This window comes from Clarias gariepinus, chromosome 19 (genome assembly GCF_024256425.1).
Source record: "Clarias gariepinus isolate MV-2021 ecotype Netherlands chromosome 19, CGAR_prim_01v2, whole genome shotgun sequence".
In the NCBI taxonomy this organism is placed as follows: domain Eukaryota; kingdom Metazoa; phylum Chordata; class Actinopteri; order Siluriformes; family Clariidae; genus Clarias; species Clarias gariepinus.
The window spans coordinates 6633500-6651868 of record NC_071118.1 but is presented as its reverse complement, the minus strand read 5'-3'; the positions used below and the strand labels follow the sequence as shown (position 1 = coordinate 6651868).

Here is an 18369-nt window from a genome sequence, read left to right as displayed (position 1 = left end):
TACTTTTAAATTCTTCCTTGAGCTACCTGTAACCATCTCCCCTAAAGTAGTTTTGCAATTTAATCTAGCCTTAATGCAAGCCTGTGTCTTCACCTATTGCTAAATGAAATGCGTCTCCTGCAGCACTGGCCTCTGAGGAAGGAAATAAACGTGACTCTGTAACCAGTGTCAAGAGGACGCAGGCCATTCGCAGAAGACATAATGCAGGCAGTAACCCCACACCACCCCCCTCCACCATGGGCTCACCACCCAGTCTTCAAGATCTTCAGCGCGCCCGTGCTTCGTCCCATTCCCGCGCACGTGCCCTGCCCACAGCCTTACAGTTTGCCTCGTCCTTGCTGCTCCCCAGAAGCGGCGTGCACGAAGCCTCTACATTTGACGACACCTCAGAGGGAGCGGTGCACTACTTTTATGATGAGAGTGGTAAAGCCAGACTTCATTGCTTGAATGAATAGGACCAGCAGATATAATTTAACAACTGAATTTTCCATCTTTCCATTACCAGTTTTTAGTCCTGGTACACATATGTTCTTTTAAGAGCTAGTGTTTCCAAAGTTCTTTTATTTTATTTTATTTTATCTTAATAACAGAATGATTGCTACATTTGGTGTTAGCATAGAGTTACTTATCCAATAGGTGGAAAAGGGTTGAATTGGCATATCAGGAAATATAGGCATATTCATGCATATTTATAGATCCTTGCACTCTTTGAAGAAAAGGGCTGAGAGATGTTGGTAAGCATTTTTTTTGTCTAGAGTGTTATACATATGAAAGAGCTAGTTATTTAATGCATCTTATTTTTTAAAACTACACATTCTGATGTTCTTTAATGCAAGAGAGCCACTTCTTCTTCTTCTTTTTTTTAAATCAGCCATTCAATATTCCTCAGGTATAAAAAGATCATACACCTTCGGACCTGCAGGAGGAGGTTATGAGGACCCAGTGCAGTAAGTCTCAATCAAGCAGCCTTTCTCACCTGCTCAGACTTTACCTTGTGGTCAGCGGGTTCAGAGTTCAAGCTTGTGTTTGTGTATTCCAGGGAGCGCGAGAGGCAATCCCAGTCCTCCAGCTTTACCTCCACTGATGTGCAGGATGTGGCTCCTGCAATAATGCTGCAGCCTAGACCTGTGGTCCTCCAGGGCATGCAGGTGCGCAGAGTGCCCTTGGAGATGCCTGAGGTGAGCCGCAACCTCTGATGTTATTTTCCAAGCACGATAATGATCCGGGTTATGGAGGTTTTTTTTTTTGTTTGTTTGTTTGTTTGTTTTTTAATTAATTAAAAAAAATTAAATCACTGTCCTTGTTTTTTCATAGTTCGACCTGGATCACGAGTCCCTACAGGAATCTCAGGAAAACACGTTGATGATTGAGGAGAAGGCCAAGCCGAAACAGTACTACAAGTTCTGGGTGCTGCCGGGTAAATGGCTGAGAGTGCGGTATGACCGTCTGGCCCTACTGGCCTTACTGGACAGGTCAGTTACATCTACACAGGGTTATTTCTCAACTCAATTTATAGTAATGCTTCTAAAAGCGCTTCCATGCATACATAGAAATCACATTTATCCAAAGTGGTTAATTTTTACATTTTCCAATAACTATGTCCTAAAGTGTTTTATTAATCTTGTACCTTAGCAACTTCATACTTTTCATCCGATTAGAATTACATTCAGTGCTGTTGTGAAAAACAATTGCACGAATGATTGCTTTATTTTTAGGCCTCTGTTATTGTGTTATTAATTAATGTTTTTTTTGTTTAGTTTTTTAGAGTAAAGTATTAACTTAACTTAAGTATTTTAAGTTAACTATGGCTTGTTGCACTACAGGAATCGACGGGTTGGTGAGAATGTGTTTGCGGTAGTGTTGGCCAGCCTGGTGGCCTTTCTTGGCTTCTTGCTGCTGCTGCACGGCTTCTTCAGGGACATCTGGGTCTTCCAGTTCTGCCTCGTCATCGCAAGCTGCCAGTACTCCTTATTGAAGGTGAGTGCAGTCACAACAAAGCACATTTGCGAGTGTCAACTTTTATATCAATATTTACTCATTAGTCTTTGTTTCTTTTTGTATTTTTAAAGAGCGTGCAACCTGACGCAGCCTCCCCAATGCATGTGAGTACACACGTCCTCTCTGGATGCATTTTGTTTACTATCTCAGATAGATCTTTGAGCTACATGTGAGACGATTGTTCTCAGTGAATGCTGTTTGATGTCTTTGCACAGGGCCATAACTGGATCATCGTGTACAGTCGACCGATGTATTTCTGCTTGTGCTGTATGCTGATCTGGGTCTTTGACTTTACTGGCCAATCCATCAACCTGCAGCCTTTTTCCCTCTATGGAGTTACCTTCTTCTCTGCCCAGTTTCTGCTGTGTGCCAGAAACATGCTCATAGGTTTGTCATTTTTCAAAGCCCCGATATCCTCTTTTCAGATGTTTTTTTTTTTTTTTTTTATCAGTGCTATTTACTACATTGTAGATCAAGTTGGAAAACATCAAACCTATAAAATAACACATGGGATTTTGTAGTAAACATTATTTTAGATTGTTCAAAGTTTGCCTTTTTTTTTTTTTTGCCATGCCATTTGCCTTGATAACAGATTTATCTGTCTGCTACTGGCTCAACATTTGTCCCACCCACGTCTGGACGGTGAAAGGGACATGACTTACCAGCGTGTTATTTTGTCAGGGCCAGAACCCACTGTGATTATAATTATTATAATATTTTTTTTATTATTATTTGTACTTATGTTCATTTTTTTTCTCATGGTTTTGCTACAGTATCTTCTGTATTGGTCTACAATGTATAATAGTTAACATAAACACTTTAACACTATTACCTTAGTAAGAATGTTTGTAAATAGAAGGCCATATTAGGTTTATCATAATTTAACTGGTTTGTGTTTACATTTTTATTATATCAATATTTAATATATAAATTATTTTAATTTTTAGAAATTTAAAATGTATTTAAAATGTAAAAAAATGCTGTAGTTTTCAAAACTTTATATACAGTACGAGTAAATGTAAAAATTCAATCACAAGAAGGAAGATGACGTTTCCTTGTTCTGTTTGTTCGTTTGTTTTTTTTTCTGCAGTTTTCACCCTGTGTTTTCCAGTCATCTTCCTCTTTGGACTTCTACCTCAGGTCAACACCTTTCTCATGTGTTTGCTGGAGCAAGTTGACATGCACATGTTTGGAGGGACAGGTAAGAGATTATTACAAGCTCTCTCACATATTTGCATACGTACTCTTTAAAGTCCACTTTCTAATCTATCTTTGTGTTTTAGCTACTACAAGCCCCCTGTCCTCACTCTACAGTCTGTTACGCAGTGTCCTAGTAGCAGCTCTGGTTTATGGCTTTTGCCTTGGTGCTATTAATGTAAGTGAGCTATATTGAGCTACAAAAAGACCTACAAAAGCTGATTTTTACCATGTCATGATGCACATTTTTTTTATTACATGTAGGCCCCATGGGGTGAGACTCATGTTCCAGTGCTCTTCTCTGTATTCTGTGGCCTCCTCCTTGCCTTATCATATCACTTAAGCAGGCAAAGCAGTGATCCCACCGTCCTCTGGTCAGTAGAAGCGTGAAGATCATATGAATTAATTTACCACTTTCATTTGCACATTTGCAAACCTGTTTTTTTTTATTATTGATAATATTTTTAGATTGGGATATTTTTTTAAATAGCAAAAAAAAATATATTATCTATGTAAACAAAATTTAAATCTGGTGCCTGCAACACAATAAAAAGTCAGGAGGGCATGTTCACCTCATTTGTTGCATCACCATTCCTTTTAATTAAACTTTATTGTTTGCCAACTGAGGACTGATAAGGAAGTAATTATTTGCGTTTACATGAATGATGTAAACACCTCTTTGGAGCGGTCTGAACGGATCTGGTCCGATCAGATTGAGTGGGGTGGTGTACACCTTTTAATAATTCATTCAGTAAGTAAATATTGTATGTATGTAAACACTTGTTCTGATCATTTCTCTTTTGTTAGAATGACTATTTTCTGCTCTTTGTCCCACATCAGGGTTACATTAAGTAAACTGATATGTTTCCTGGAAGGAAATTTTGCCTCAGTTCCTGATCACTAAACTCCATGAGAACCATTCTTGCCGGATATCTGGCTGAGGAAGGAGTGCTGATTAGCTCATTTATTTTTTGCATAGAAAAGCACCTAACCAATCATAGACGAGACTGATATTCTTTTAAACCAATCATATCACAGAAGGTGGAATTTCTGACAAATCATGGAAAGCCAAACCTAACCTTAAACCTGCTTTTTGGAGAAAAAGATTTCTGCTGCTTCTCCTGTTACACTGGGACAAACCACTACTTAAACTGTTGGAACATTTAAATGCACACCTTATCAGATCAGCATACATATAATTAATAATTAAGTTGGTCTCTCCAATGGGAATGATTTCAGTCGTATTGAAGGAATATTATCTGTGTGAATGTAGTTATTGTTGCAGTTTTGCACTTGGGATTATTTCTCTTTTCCCCCATTCTCGCTTAATGCAAAACTTCAGCTGCTCAACACTCATTTTTATGGTGTGCCACAGATTTTGAGTCTGCGATTAGGCAAGACAAGAACATGCCATCTGTGTCTTTGTAGCCGCGCTGTTGCTGCACGTGCAAAATGAGACCTGGCATTGTATATAAGCATGCACTTTCTAGGGAAAGGTGTCACCTTAATGTCAGCATTAATCTCTTGAAAATCGCAATATACACCTTCACGTTAGTGGCAATTTGACATGCCTGGAAGTCACACATGCTTTGCGTGATCCGATACCAGCCTGAATGGTCCGTTTCATTACTGGCACGTTTATTTTTTTCAAAGAACTGGCTGAAATGTATGTTCATCTGACCCCAGTGCATATTTCCCTTGTCCTTTAGAGCTCAAGCCCAGAGAGCTTATACCCCTATCTCACCTACACGGTTTTGCGCTGTGGCCATAAGTACGGTTCATCATGATTCACCGAGAGTTTTTGGCGCTTTGAGTACGTTTCCATCTTTCCACGCGGAAAATTAAACGTGTACATTTTTTTGCCGGTCCTCCTGGAAGCTTGTGGTCCTTACAAAACTTTGTGGAACGCCAGCGGAACGTCGGCGGGCAATCGCGCCAACTCACAGTGCCTAACTCCGCATATCACCGTGAGTCAAACCGCATAGGTGAGATAGGGGTATTATGGTATTTCTGCATAGACTTAATGTATGGCTTTCTCTAATACCATCTAAGGGCACAAATGACACACGCACACATTTAACAACGGTTTTCAGCCTTGCTTTACACAGACTAAGATTCCTCAGGGTAATTGAGTCTTTTCACGATATTGTGTTCTGTAGATAGTGACATAAGTTCTTTGCACCCCATGAACTGATTGAGGATTCATAAATGAATGACCAAACACCTTTTATATACAACCCTGATACTTTTCCTGTTATCAGACAGTTCGCTTATTGTGTTATGGTTCAAAATGGTGTAGCATGAATCTTGTACAAATTTTTTTTTGCTTCAATAAACACAAGTCATTTCTTTGTACCTTTTGTCAGTTAAAAACACAGTCGACAATTTACAAATTACAATTTATATTTTTTATTGCCTTTTAGAAAATATCCCATCATTTCAGAAATTTGTTTTTGTAAGTGTCTGTGATGAGGCTGATATTAACAACTTTTTATTATTTTTATTTTTTGCCCTGCAATGTGGTAGGTCTTTCGTCCGTTCAAAATTCTTTCCAGAGCTGGAAAGCAGGACTTCTGAGGAGCCACCTCTGGAGATCAAGGATCCACTGCCAGAGAAACTGCGCAACTCTGTGGTATTCAGAACATTTTAAAACCTTCATTTTTACTACTGCGGAAAAAAAAGCCCAATATTTGTGAAAATTTGTTTCCGTATTCTCAAACCGCTTCTCTCTCTCTGTTGCAGAAGGAGATTTTGCACTCGGACCTGGTCATGTGTCCCCTCATGGCCATTATCAGCTTTGCCATCAGTGCCAGTACAGTCTTTATTGCTCTGCAGGTTAGGGCATTTTATTGCACTGGACATATGTGGATTCATGTTTTTAAATTATTATTGTGTAGATAATAGATGCATGCAGTTGGATTTTCTTTTGTTTTACTAATTGATGATAGTTGGTTAATGTAGGTGGAAATGCTTTATTTATTTATTTATTTATTTTTAATCAGGATTATGTAACTGTGCTGTATTATTGCTGAGTCATAATTTAATATTTTAGATTCATTTTTACTGACGTGCCCAGAGTAACATTTGTTTGCAGATATTTGTATTGATTTTACATTTAAAGCCCAAGATCTATGTAGAAGTCCATCATTTGTACTGACAGATTTATCCCTACTTTATTCAAATATGTTTCTTGATCGTCTTCATTTCTCTTTCTTTCTCTTTTAGCCCGCTCTCAGTTTCGTTTTGTATATTCTGGCTGGTGTAGTGGGCTTCCTAACTCACTACTTATTGCCTCAGTTTCGCAAGCAGCTGCCTTGGTTTTGCCTGGCACACCCAGTGCTACGTTCTCGAGAGTACAGCCAGTTTGAGGTTCGGGGTGAGTATTCCTTCTCTCTTAAACACACCCACACAACACGGGTAATCTTTAAAAGGCAAAAAAATATATATTTTGTGCTTGTCTGTTACAGATGCAGCTCAGCTCATGTGGTTTGAGAAGCTTTATGCTTGGCTCCAGTGTGTAGAGAAGTACTTTATTTACCCTGCTGTGGTGCTCAACTCCCTGACCACAGAAGCCCACACAATCAGCCTGAACCCTGACAAGCCTGGCACTTAGTACGTTCACTCTTATGCAAATACAACTCAGTTCTCCAGGATATCTGCTGGACATTTCATCATTGGAAATTATATTCTTTTGGAAAGTTAAAACTGTTAAATGTGATGGAAAAAGAGACATTTTTATATTATTGGGGTTCTAATAAGCCTTATACACGTCTCACCTCTAAAGAGCCCAATATTAAACCAGACGAAGTGGATTTTAAATCTGATTTCTTTATATAACCAAAAAACTCATTATTTTCTAAACTGCAGGCTAGTTACAAACAGTGTTCATGATTTTGCATTTATAAAGATATTTGTAACTTTTTTTTTATTATTGCAATTAAATGTACAGATAGTATAGATGGCTATATGATCAAAATGAGTGATTCAGATGTTACTTTTGGTTTCTCGTCTAGAAATCCTAGTGGCAAATCCCACCAAAAATAAAAAGACCAAGTAGACTAAAAACTAATATATATGCTGCAACTCTAAGCTGTATAAACTGTTGTTGGTGTTTAATAATGGCATAAAAGAAATCATAAAACAATCTGCAAGTTAATACATTTGCAGGGTTACGGTGTCAGCATTTTATTATTCTCCAGCTTTGATTTGTAACGCATGTTCTTATCTGTCTAGTGGCCGAGCTCTGTTCATCTCCATGGCTGGAATGAAGCTGCTTCGTTCATCCTTCTGCACACCGTCTCAACAATACGTCACACTTTGCTTCACCGTCCTCTTCTTCCAGTTTGACTATCCACGCTTCTCCGAAACCTTCCTGCTCGACTATTACTTCATGTCCATCCTCTTTAGCAAGGTTAGATGTCATCCACCCTCCAATCACATAATAACACATAATTATCATAATTGTAGTATTTAGTAGCATTTTTTTGTACTGTTAGAACATGTTTAGTTTTTCATTGGTTACATATTCACTGGTTTAATGATTGTTTGTGCAGCTGTGGGACCTCCTGTATAAACTGCGCTTTGTGCTGACCTACATCGCTCCGTGGCAGATTACTTGGGGCTCTGCTTTTCACGCCTTCGCCCAGCCATTCGCCGTGCCCCGTATCCTCCAAAGTGTTGTTAATGCAGTTACCAATTAAGTGTTGAGTTACGGGTTAATAATTGCAAAAATCATTTTTTCTTTTCTTTTTTCTTTTTTTTTACAGATTTTAAATTAACTGTTTATATGTAACTTAATCTTGGTGTGTAAATCAAACAATACCTCTGTGTACAGAAGAAATGGCACTTGGCGTCAGCATAACTAAGCACGTCCTATCAATGTCAAAAGCAGCCAGCGTTCGTCCACCATGTGGCTTATGTTTTAAAGTTGCTTGAAGATCTTCTAAATTTTTTACATTGCACTGGACTATCAGGTAGAATAATGCAAGAAAGAAATGCAGCAAGCAAAGCTTAAATCACATGTGATATGGTTTATATGACATATTAATCTGTGTATTGTGGCCTGAGCCTAAACTTTCAATAATTTTTGCTTCAGATTAATGATGCAATTTATTTTTAGAATGCTTTAAAATGGTTGCATTAAATAAAAGAAACCCTATGTTACTGTGTTGATGACTGAATAGTTTTGTGTTGTAGCTCATGGTAAGTTTGTTTGTTTGTTTGTTTGTTTGTTTGTTTAATCTTTTTCCTTAACGGAGTTGTGCTGTCAGACTCGGCTATGTTGTTTGTCCAGGCTCTGTTCTCTGCCCTCTTCTCCACTCCTCTCAATCCTGTGCTGGGCAGCGCTGTATTTGTCACCTCCTACACACGCCCTGTCAAGTTCTGGGAGCGAGACTACAAGTATGTGTTTACTTTTCGGCACTATCGTTTCATCAGTTATGTGTTATCCTACCACTCATCCTAATTTTGACCTTTATTGTGTCCCTACGCAGCACGAAAAGGGTAGATCACTCTAACACACGTCTGGCCACTCAGCTCGATCGTAACCCTGGTAAGTGTTACCATAAAGGTTTAAGCGCAAGTATCTGTTGCATAAATTCCTTGTCATCTGTTTACTGACGTTGTTTTTTTTTCCATCACATAAAGGTGCTGATGACAACAACCTGAACTCTATCTTTTATGAGCACTTGACCCGCTCACTGCAGCATTCTCTGTGTGGAGACTTGCTGCTGGGCCGCTGGGGCACCTACAGCACGGGGGACTGCTTTATCCTGGCATCAGACTACCTCAATGCCCTTGTGCACCTTATTGAAATTGGCAATGGGCTCGTCACCTTCCAGCTCAGAGGCTTGGAGTTCAGAGGTGAGCTGTTTGGTCATCAGGAGGATGCCGATTATGTCATATGACGTTAAACATTTCCCAAGATATCAGGGGCTTTCAGTTAAACACTTTGGCTATTTGTTTAACAACCCTAAATCATTTCACTTAATTGTGCACTCTGTTGTCATTAAGTCCCTTTTCCATCTCTTTGTGTGATATCAAACAGGTACCTACTGTCAGCAGCGTGAAGTAGAGGCCATTACTGAGGGTGTGGAGGAGGATGAGGGCTGCTGCTGCTGTGAGCCAGGCCACCTGCCCCACATGCTGTCTTTCAACGCAGCCTTTGGTCAGCGCTGGCTCGCCTGGGAGGTCGCCGCGACCAAGTACGTCCTGGAAGGCTACAGCATCAGCGACAACAACGCTGCCTCCATGCTGCAAGTGTTTGACCTGCGCAAGATTCTGATCACCTACTATGTCAAGGTATTTCTGTCACAGGAGGTTTCTGTCCAATTTTGCCAAATTCCTAAAGTGCAATTGAAGCTCAGTGGTTAGCATGTTGGAAGGACATGAGTTACAGTTCTTACCTTGCGGCCTTGAGCAAAGCTCTTAACCCCGAATTGCTCAGATGTATGAATGAGATAAATATAAGTCACTTTTTACCAAAATGTAGTAAATGTAAATTGGTACCTTTTTTAATTTTTTTGTAATTATTGCAATCTGATACAGTCTTGAACACACACCACTGAGCTAGGATGCTAATTTGAGTCTCTCCGACAGAGTATCATCTACTATGTGAGTCGCTCATCTAAGCTGGAGGAATGGCTGTCCAACGAGACGGTGCAGGAAGCTTTAAGACCTTGTCTCAGTGCTTCGTACGTTGACAGTGACCCCACATTTAACCTGAACATTGATGAAGACTATGACCACCGAGCCTCTGGCATCACCCCAGCTGCCTTCTGCATGGTCTACCTGGACTGGATCCAGTACTGCAACAGCCGCAGACAGAAGGTATTCTGCCCTTAGTAAGAATACAACCATAGACCACATTTATAGCTTTTCCACTAGTGATGCATTTTAATATTCCGCATAGCTGTTTAATTCCTAAGTCTGGTCTGTCAGAGTGTAACACTGCAGTTCTGACGGTTCCTGGCTGCAAGGTTTATCCTAAACCAGAACTTTTAATTAATTTTACGTAGAATTTCTTCCTTTTTTTTTTTTTTTTTTAACAAATAATTTAACAATTTAAACCAGATTTAGTTTTTCATGAGAACTGTAAGGAAATGTGGAATGGCTCCATATATATAAGATCCCTTCACCTACACCACTGGTGGAAATTAGCTATGTAAGGAGTAGAGCTGCGCGATTAATCATTATTATTGATTAATTTGAATTTATGGTTTGTCAATTAAAAAAAAGAAAAGAAAACTGATTTTACAGTTTTACTTTGATTTGTCCGAAGTTTTGTGACAGCTAAAAGAATTAGCACGACTAATTTATTCCAGCACCTCAAACAGAACCACATTGTTGAATGCGAGGCGTGTGTAAGTTGCGAGCTAAACAAGACGGCGGCAGCGCCAAAACACTAACTAAAAAGACAGCCAAATTTTCTTACTGCATCCCATGTGATAAGCAGGGACCTCGATGGAAAGATATTACTGATGCTGTGGTGCGGTATATCAATAAGGACATTATAAATGAAGATTTTTTTTTTTTTTTTGTCTTAATGGTTATTGTTTTTCTAAAAAAAATAAAACAATAAAACTTGTTAGTGAACTTGTGAGCTTTGCAATTTTAGTCCTAATAAGCAGTCTATATGTTTGGGTATATTGTTTTTGCAAAAGAAATTTTATAAAATTAGTCTCTAGTGTTTTATTTAAGAAAAAAAAAAAGAATTATTGATCAATTTAAAATTGTAAATCGATTTTTCTCTCAAAAAAATCTGATTTAAATTGTTGGACATATCGTCCAAGTCTAGTAAGGACATAGTGTCCTTATGTGGTGCCTTAATGATTTATTGCCTTCTCTCTCCCTTTCTGTTGTGTCTTAGCCGGTGGACAGTGAGAGAGACTCCCCTTTGGTCACGCTCTGTTTCGGACTTTGCATTCTTGGCCGCAGGGCTCTTGGCACAGCGTCCCACAGCATGTCTGCCAGGTAACACTTTAAATTTAATAGCCATGTTTTTGTTTTTGTTTTTTCCCCAAGGTTTTTTTTTGTTGTTGAACAGCTTCCTAAAAAAATATATAAATTAATTCCACTCTGAATTTTGTTCTCTCACAGCCTGGAGCCATTCCTCTATGGTCTTCATGCTCTATTTAAAGGCGATTTCCGGATCACGTCACCAAGAGATGAGTGGGTGTTTGCAGACATGGACCTTTTGAATCGAGTGGTGGCGCCCGGTGTGCGAATGTCCCTTAAACTGCATCAGGTAAAACCTCTCAGCTCCAAATTCTTTCAGCTGAAAACTAGGTTTCTGGAATAACTGCTGTCTATTCTTAGCTTAGACGAAAGTAGGCCTGTGTTTTACTCTCTAATGCTCTATATATTGTAGCCCAGAAAGAGTGAATCTGTTATTCCCACTTGTGTATTTAGGACCACTTTACTTCTCCGGATGAGTATGAGGATCCAGCTGTGCTGTACGATGCCATCACTGCTAATGAGGAAAAGATGCTGATCTCTCATGAAGGTGACCCAGTTTGGCGGAGTGCCATCCTGGCCAACATGCCCTCACTCCTAGCACTGCGACATGTCATGGATGACGGCAGTGACGAATACAAGATCATCATGCTAAACAAGCGCTTCCTCAGCTTCAGAGTCATAAAGGTATTAGACCTGATAGTGGATTATCAGCAATTAATTTCTTTTTTCAACAGTCGACCCCCAAAGTCTGTGTTTCTAGGAAACCTGCGAAAAAAAACAACATAAATTTTAAATGTGGTCTACCCTAAAACCCTAAAATATGCCCCCAAAACACTTTAATTTCATTTCAAACTCTGCTTAATACATTACTCTTAAAAGAATGAAGAAAGAATTTAAGGGTAAACCCGTATACTGTACAGTACTGTACTGCTATTTCCCCTGCAGTGCTAGAATGTAAAATACAGATGTTATCCCTCCATGTCCTGAAATTTATGCAAGGGCGTTTTCTTTGATATAAGTACTGTGTGGTAAATACAGTAATAATTTACCATAACTAGCCGCATCTTTACCTACGGCTGCTTTGTGTTCTCTCTACAGTACTTAAATAGGTATACAGTATTTTATTTTATATGCAAATTTAGCTGAATTTACATTAATGTTTGTTACAAAATTAGCAAATTATATTGTTCTTAATAGTTTAGTGTTAAAATGCATGAAAACTTATATATTGCCACAAAAAAAAAAAATTGCAGAGGATATTTGTGGTTACCGCAAACAATTATTAGTTCTAAGGAAAAATCTGCGAACTCTGAACCGAGACTTTAGCTCCACCCATACCATCAAAATTCTGTAAATGATCAAAGTCTAATACTCAGCTGGTAATTAATTAAATTTAAAACAAGATCCATTCTGCATTATATTCAATAAGGATTATTGTTTGTTCTTAATCTGCATTTTTCTCAAATTAATTACACACCAGGTTGCACGGTGGTGTAGTGGTTAGTACTGTCGCCTGGACCTCCAGGTTTTGCGTTCAATTCCCGTTTCTGTGTGCATGGAGTTCGCATGTTTTCCCTGAGATTGGCTCAATTACCTCCGGTCTCCCACAGTACAAAAACATGAGTGTGTATGTGGGTGTGCCCTGCGATGGATTGACAACCTGTCCAGGGTTTACTCTGCCTCATTAGGCTCCAGGCCCCTTGCGACCCTGTATGTCTAGACAGACAGTGAGTGAGTAATTACACACCATCTCAGTTGATTGTGCTCTGTGGAGCAAATAAATCAAAGCGTGTTTCAGAGAGCAAGCATTTGTAGTATGTTAATGACCAGAATGTTTCCTTGTGTAAATCGGCCCTAACACATATATATAGCTGTGAATGAATACCAAAAACCCTGCATGACATATGTATATATGTGTGTGTGTGTGTGTGTATGTATTTACCATATATCGACTCTTACAGGTAAACAGAGAGTGTGTACGTGGGCTCTGGGCCGGGCAGCAGCAGGAGCTGGTCTTCCTGCGAAATCGAAACCCTGAGCGCGGCAGCATCCAGAATGCCAAGCAGGCACTGCGCAACATGATCAACTCGTCCTGCGACCAGCCTATTGGATACCCTATCTATGTCTCCCCCCTCACCACCTCGTACGCTGGAGGTCACAGCCAGCTCCGGTCTGTCTGGGGAGGGCCCATAAGCCCTCACAACATCTATACCTGGTTCATCAGCAGCTGGGACAGGTTAGAAAAGATTCCTTGCATTATTTGCAATCTAAATTTACTATTGGAGTAAGAAGTTTCAGATGGCATGCATCACTTTTAACTAGCTGGATCTTCTGTTGACTTTCACAACTATTCTGTTCTGTTTTCTCCTGCAGACTGCAGAAGGGCTGTGGTGCAGGCTGTAACAGCGGTGGAAACATAGAAGATTCTGATTGTGGTGGTGGATCTTCGTCCATCAGTAACAATCCGGTAGTATTTCCTCCCCAGAGCACAGCGCCCACTGTGTCTCAGTCTCACCTTACCACAGTGCAGCCATCTATGGGTAAGACTACAGCGAGGCTAGCACTTTTACAAACACTATTCCTTTACAATAATCATTTCCCTTCAGAGTCACTCTTGTTGATTTGACTGACTAGCCCTTTGATATATTTCTGAATAATAAAATGTATTTCCTTTTACAGGAACTGACAATCCTGTTGGTCCAAGCTGGCCTGTCCATTCTCAGCCCCTCCCCTTGACCATGCTTAGCCAATCAGAGGGCCGCATGGACGCCGGCTTGGTGAGCTCTCTCCAGCGCACTTCCTCCATCCAAGGCCTCCTGGGTCAGCATCTGTCCAGCTCACAGCTGTCCTTCAGTACATCTGTGGCCGTGCCACCCACTGAGTGCTTCTGTCCAGGCAGCCTACAGGATGGTGCCAGCCACAGGGCCGTTCAGAGGGGCATCAGCATGGGGCTTGGTCATGGAAGCCTGCACGACGCTATCTACAGCAAGTGGAGTTTGTCCGGCAGGAAAGGCTTTAATGGGCCAGCAGCTGTGGACGGGGACGGTGGATTGTCCCACTGCGTCCGCACTCAGGTGAGGAGGCAGTTGCTTATTTTTTATTTTTTTGTCTTTTCCACAGTGATGTAGTCTTTGCTCAAAAGTGTAGCAATATTCCTTGTTTTTAAATTCCGTTTTAAACCTGTAATTATAGTTGGTTTGTTTTTGTATTTACCCTTGCTGCTGCTTAGGCAAAACTAATTTTTTAATGTCGAAATGTTGTTTTCCAGGCTTTCCAACCTGTCCCACCTGCCCCACCCCCTGAGGTCAGCCCAGCACTGGATGCAGTGAGTGTTTCTGTGCCCACAGAGAGCACACCCCTTACATCAGATCCTCCCAGTTTACGGGAGGAGGCTACCGAACTGCCTTTACTTGAGCACCTGCGCTGAGCCTCTACAAAGACTAACCTGCACAAATAGGCCTAGACCAAGTGAAGCTGGAATCTGGAGCTGGTCTCCTGCTGAATCCATGCTCATTCCAGCTGACGAAGAGAGCTTTCTGTTACTTGAGGTCAAGTTGAATCCTCAACCGATTTTTTTTTTTTTTTTGTGTGCGTGTGTGCTTTTGCTGCGATATTATTTAAGGCATTTTTTGCTTATTATGTATGGGCGTACACTAGGAAAAGGTGCTGCTTAGCAAAATAGCTTTCAGGTCACTCCCCATGCACGGCCAAGCTATAAAACCATATTGTGGATCTCTCATCACTATTTTGAAGAAAAAAAAGCCAGTCCAGTATAATCTAACCGTTAATCTCCATCTTAACGGTGGGTGTGGAGATTCTTAGAACTTGAAGGGGAACATAAAGGGAAGTCCTATGTGTAGCAGAGACTATTGGCTGAAAGCTGTCGCCCTGTATCCACCATCCATCGGTTAAGCGCCCTAGGATTCAACAGGGTCTTCACCCATACAAAAACCAGAAGAAAACTTTTGTTACTCTTCTCCAGACGTGGATCTTGCTGGACCCCCTCCTCTCCTCACTGTTCGTGTTCTCAGAGATCATCTAGAGATCACTCCAGAGACATCTTAAAGCAGTTCAGTTATTAAAGAAGGGTAACATTTTAATTCTCAGTGCCCGCAGATAGCAGGTATGTCTTGGTCGACATTAATACCCCACAACCACATTAGTTAGTTTCAGGGAAAAAATGTCAATACGTATGTGGATATGCTTGCGCTTAGACACTTCCCATGACTTTTGGTGCTCTTGCCTGAATAGTTTACAGTCCACTAAGGAGAGGACAAAATGGAGAACCATGAATATGAAAAGTGTTCAAACCTGAAGCAAAAGGATCAACCATACAGATCAGTTTGTCCCCTCATGGTGATGATCATGACCGTTTCTCCCCCCCCTACTTTTCCTCTCTAAAGCCAACCCTGTCTCACATAATGGTCTTCAGACTCGGGATACAGCGCTGGCTCCCTCGCGTCTTATTGCTGTCGATCAGCAAGCACCCGCAGTACAGCTTTTCTTACTGTGATACTACTACTGCTATTGCAACATCCCCTCTACTACTAATGGAACTAAACAAACTACTGCTCCTTTTGACCTTTAATCTCCAGCGTTTTAGTTGGAAGAACTTTGCAAAAACAAATAAAGATATACACATATAAAATAAAAACAAAAGAAAAAAAAACATATTTATTGATTGCTGTTTGAGGGTGGAGGGTGTTTTTTTTTTTTTTTTTTTTTTTTTATATAATTGCACCTGGTTGTCACATGCTGATGCTAACTGGAAAGGCTGGAAAGAAAATGCTACTCTGATTTTAGGGACCTTTTGAGTCTGCATTTTAGTTTGCTTTATAATTCAACTGGAATTAGGCCCGAGGTTGGTCATGACTTTTGTGTTTGCATTGAACCCACATCCCTACTACAGTACAAGAAAGGTCAGTTGGAGACCCTTATTTTTTTTTTCTCGTTTCGGTCCCGCTTTTTTTCTTTTTCCATTGTTTTCTACATATACGGCTTCACGTTTGTGATTTTTAGAAATGAAGGTATAGTGTGGTTCTCATTCCAGTCAGATAAAATGACCAGTTTTACCTAATAGTATATATATATGTCCTTAAATGAAACCTATTTAATGTTTCATTACACCTAGGTCATTGTTAAATCTATACTTTGGAAGTCATTAAAGCATTAGGGGAAAATAATTAATAAAAAAATATAAAGAAAAAAAATCACAGTGCTAAATAATGCCCTAAATGCTAATTTCAGTATTCGGCAGTCACACTCCGGTTAAAATTTTGAGGTGTAAAGAAACAGTACCAGCATCTTTACACTTTAAAGGATAAATGCTTTTTTTTCTTTCTTGTGGTGACCACCACAGCAATATGACAATTAAAAAAATCCTGCACGTCTGGAATTTTCTTTTTATGCATTTCAGCACATGAAGATCACGATAAAATCATAGAGGAACACTAGACGTCGAGCTTGATCATCCAGTCACCGTTTCGTCATTTTGCCTGTAACTCCTCAAGACGATCCCCTTACAATTTTTTTGACCAGCAGTCTTAACGGTTTTTCGCTATTAGCGCCATTTCCTTGTTGTTCTCTGTCTCTTTCGTTTTAGTGTAATCTCTCCAAAGTTACAGGGAGTTTCCTTTTTTGATTTGGAGAAAGGCAAGCACAAGTTACTGGACAGTCCCTGGTATCGGTAATAAAAAGGGATTGAACGAATCTCTGCCGTTAATCAACGGTATGTTTTGTATATAAATATATATATATAAATATATATATAAATATATATTTAAAAGTATATGAATCTATTTTATTATTGGATTACTGGTTATTTTTCAAAGACACTATCTTATGGGAGCTGTTCCTAAAGCACTCTCTGACCTTTGATGCAGTTTTTTCGGAATGAAATCAATTAGTACTGCTTTTGCACACGTATTGTAAAATAGTACAACATCCCACTTTTTTTTTGTTTTGTTTTAATCACCTTTTAGTTATGTACGGGGTATTGTTTTTATTTAAAACTGTTATTCAATATTCAAAGTTGTACAGATTTTTTTATGTGATCTTTTTTTCCCCCTTCTATTTAAATTAAAGCTTTTTTTGTCATCATTTGCAGAGCAGTCTTTGTGAATGTTTTTTGTTTTGTTTTATCTTTCTTTCGCCTCTTTTCTTTCTTGTTGTACAGTGTCCACTCTGGCTGTGCTGCCATTTCTCAATATTTAGGGAGCCAGGAAGATAAAGTTTAAAGAAGGTTACTTTTTTATTAAGTATTCTTTTTATACAGAAGTATGTACTGTAAGTAAGGAATAAAATCTTTTTGAGAATGCTGATATAGGAAAATCATCAACGAAGGAGAGGAGTGATGCAGCCTGACAGAAGTAAAGTAAGTGTGGGAATACTACCTCACTGTAAATACAAGGTTTTGCACCACAGCAATGTACCAACACTAACAACATTTTTCATTTTGTAACAAATGATTTTAAAGGATCATTGGACAACTGCATTGGAAATAATTGGATTATGATGATCCCAGCCGAACCCCCTTATCATTCACGGACATATAGCCTTCGTTAAATGTTTGCACTGTTCAAATGTTTTACTGCAAGCAAGATTCGCATCACTGCACATCTTAACCACATACTGCGCTTCAAGTGTTTTTCTAAATGAAGACCTAAACCCAGTTGACATTTACAAAAGAGTCGTCAAGAGTTCCGGAATGATTTGAACACCCTCATAAAATGTTTATAGTCGTAGTTAATGTTGTGAAGAATCCATTACACTTACCACTTACCAACCTCTCTCACACACATGCACACTGCTAACAAAGCAAAAACTTTACTGTCATGTTACTGGTAAACCAAAAAAGTACAAGCTTTACGATCTTAAAGGCTTTCCCATGTCAAAAAACATTTAGATTTAGCTCTGTTACTTACACTAGAGGCTGCTTTAGTAAATCTTTATTAAACACCAAAAAAAAATAAAAAATAGAACAACTGGACTGTAAATGCTTATATATGAACACCGCAAAGAACTCTGACAGTAGACATTACAGTTATGGTTAGGGAGCATAATAATTGGAATTTGTAGCGATGGGAGAGCTCACATGGTCTGATGCGTCCTGATTGACACTATTCCAAAGAGAGAGATGGGCGTGTCAGGGTAAGAAGGGAGGTGCATGAAATGATTGACCCATCATGCATAGTGTCCCCTGTACAAGCCTCTGGAGAC

At 39.5% G+C, this 18369-nt stretch overlaps 1 protein-coding gene across 2 annotated transcripts in view; it reads left to right on the top strand.

The window, feature by feature from the left end:
* The window catches only part of LOC128507394 (pecanex-like protein 3), a 29064-nt gene extending 11957 nt beyond the window's left edge, over positions 1 to 17107 (top strand). The window contains exons 7-34 of one of the 2 annotated variants that reach the window (XM_053478262.1): positions 124 to 423; positions 890 to 947; positions 1040 to 1178; positions 1315 to 1472; positions 1824 to 1977; positions 2070 to 2102; positions 2214 to 2385; positions 3089 to 3199; positions 3282 to 3373; positions 3460 to 3569; positions 5722 to 5827; positions 5938 to 6030; positions 6421 to 6571; positions 6663 to 6807; positions 7429 to 7606; positions 7749 to 7857; positions 8466 to 8595; positions 8688 to 8746; positions 8842 to 9057; positions 9242 to 9495; positions 9793 to 10023; positions 11063 to 11166; positions 11293 to 11440; positions 11605 to 11835; positions 13113 to 13387; positions 13525 to 13691; positions 13831 to 14225; positions 14420 to 17107. In XM_053478262.1, the coding sequence (XP_053334237.1) occupies positions 124 to 423; positions 890 to 947; positions 1040 to 1178; positions 1315 to 1472; positions 1824 to 1977; positions 2070 to 2102; positions 2214 to 2385; positions 3089 to 3199; positions 3282 to 3373; positions 3460 to 3569; positions 5722 to 5827; positions 5938 to 6030; positions 6421 to 6571; positions 6663 to 6807; positions 7429 to 7606; positions 7749 to 7857; positions 8466 to 8595; positions 8688 to 8746; positions 8842 to 9057; positions 9242 to 9495; positions 9793 to 10023; positions 11063 to 11166; positions 11293 to 11440; positions 11605 to 11835; positions 13113 to 13387; positions 13525 to 13691; positions 13831 to 14225; positions 14420 to 14578 (4478 nt within the window). In that variant the 3' untranslated portion in view covers positions 14579 to 17107. Of the gene's footprint in view, positions 1 to 123; positions 424 to 871; positions 948 to 1039; positions 1179 to 1314; positions 1473 to 1823; positions 1978 to 2069; positions 2103 to 2213; positions 2386 to 3088; positions 3200 to 3281; positions 3374 to 3459; positions 3570 to 5721; positions 5828 to 5937; positions 6031 to 6420; positions 6572 to 6662; positions 6808 to 7428; positions 7607 to 7748; positions 7858 to 8465; positions 8596 to 8687; positions 8747 to 8841; positions 9058 to 9241; positions 9496 to 9792; positions 10024 to 11062; positions 11167 to 11292; positions 11441 to 11604; positions 11836 to 13112; positions 13388 to 13524; positions 13692 to 13830; positions 14226 to 14419 lie in introns of both variants that reach the window. The other variant, XM_053478261.1, reaches the window with a different exon arrangement.
* Positions 17108 to 18369: the final 1262 nt, after the last annotated feature.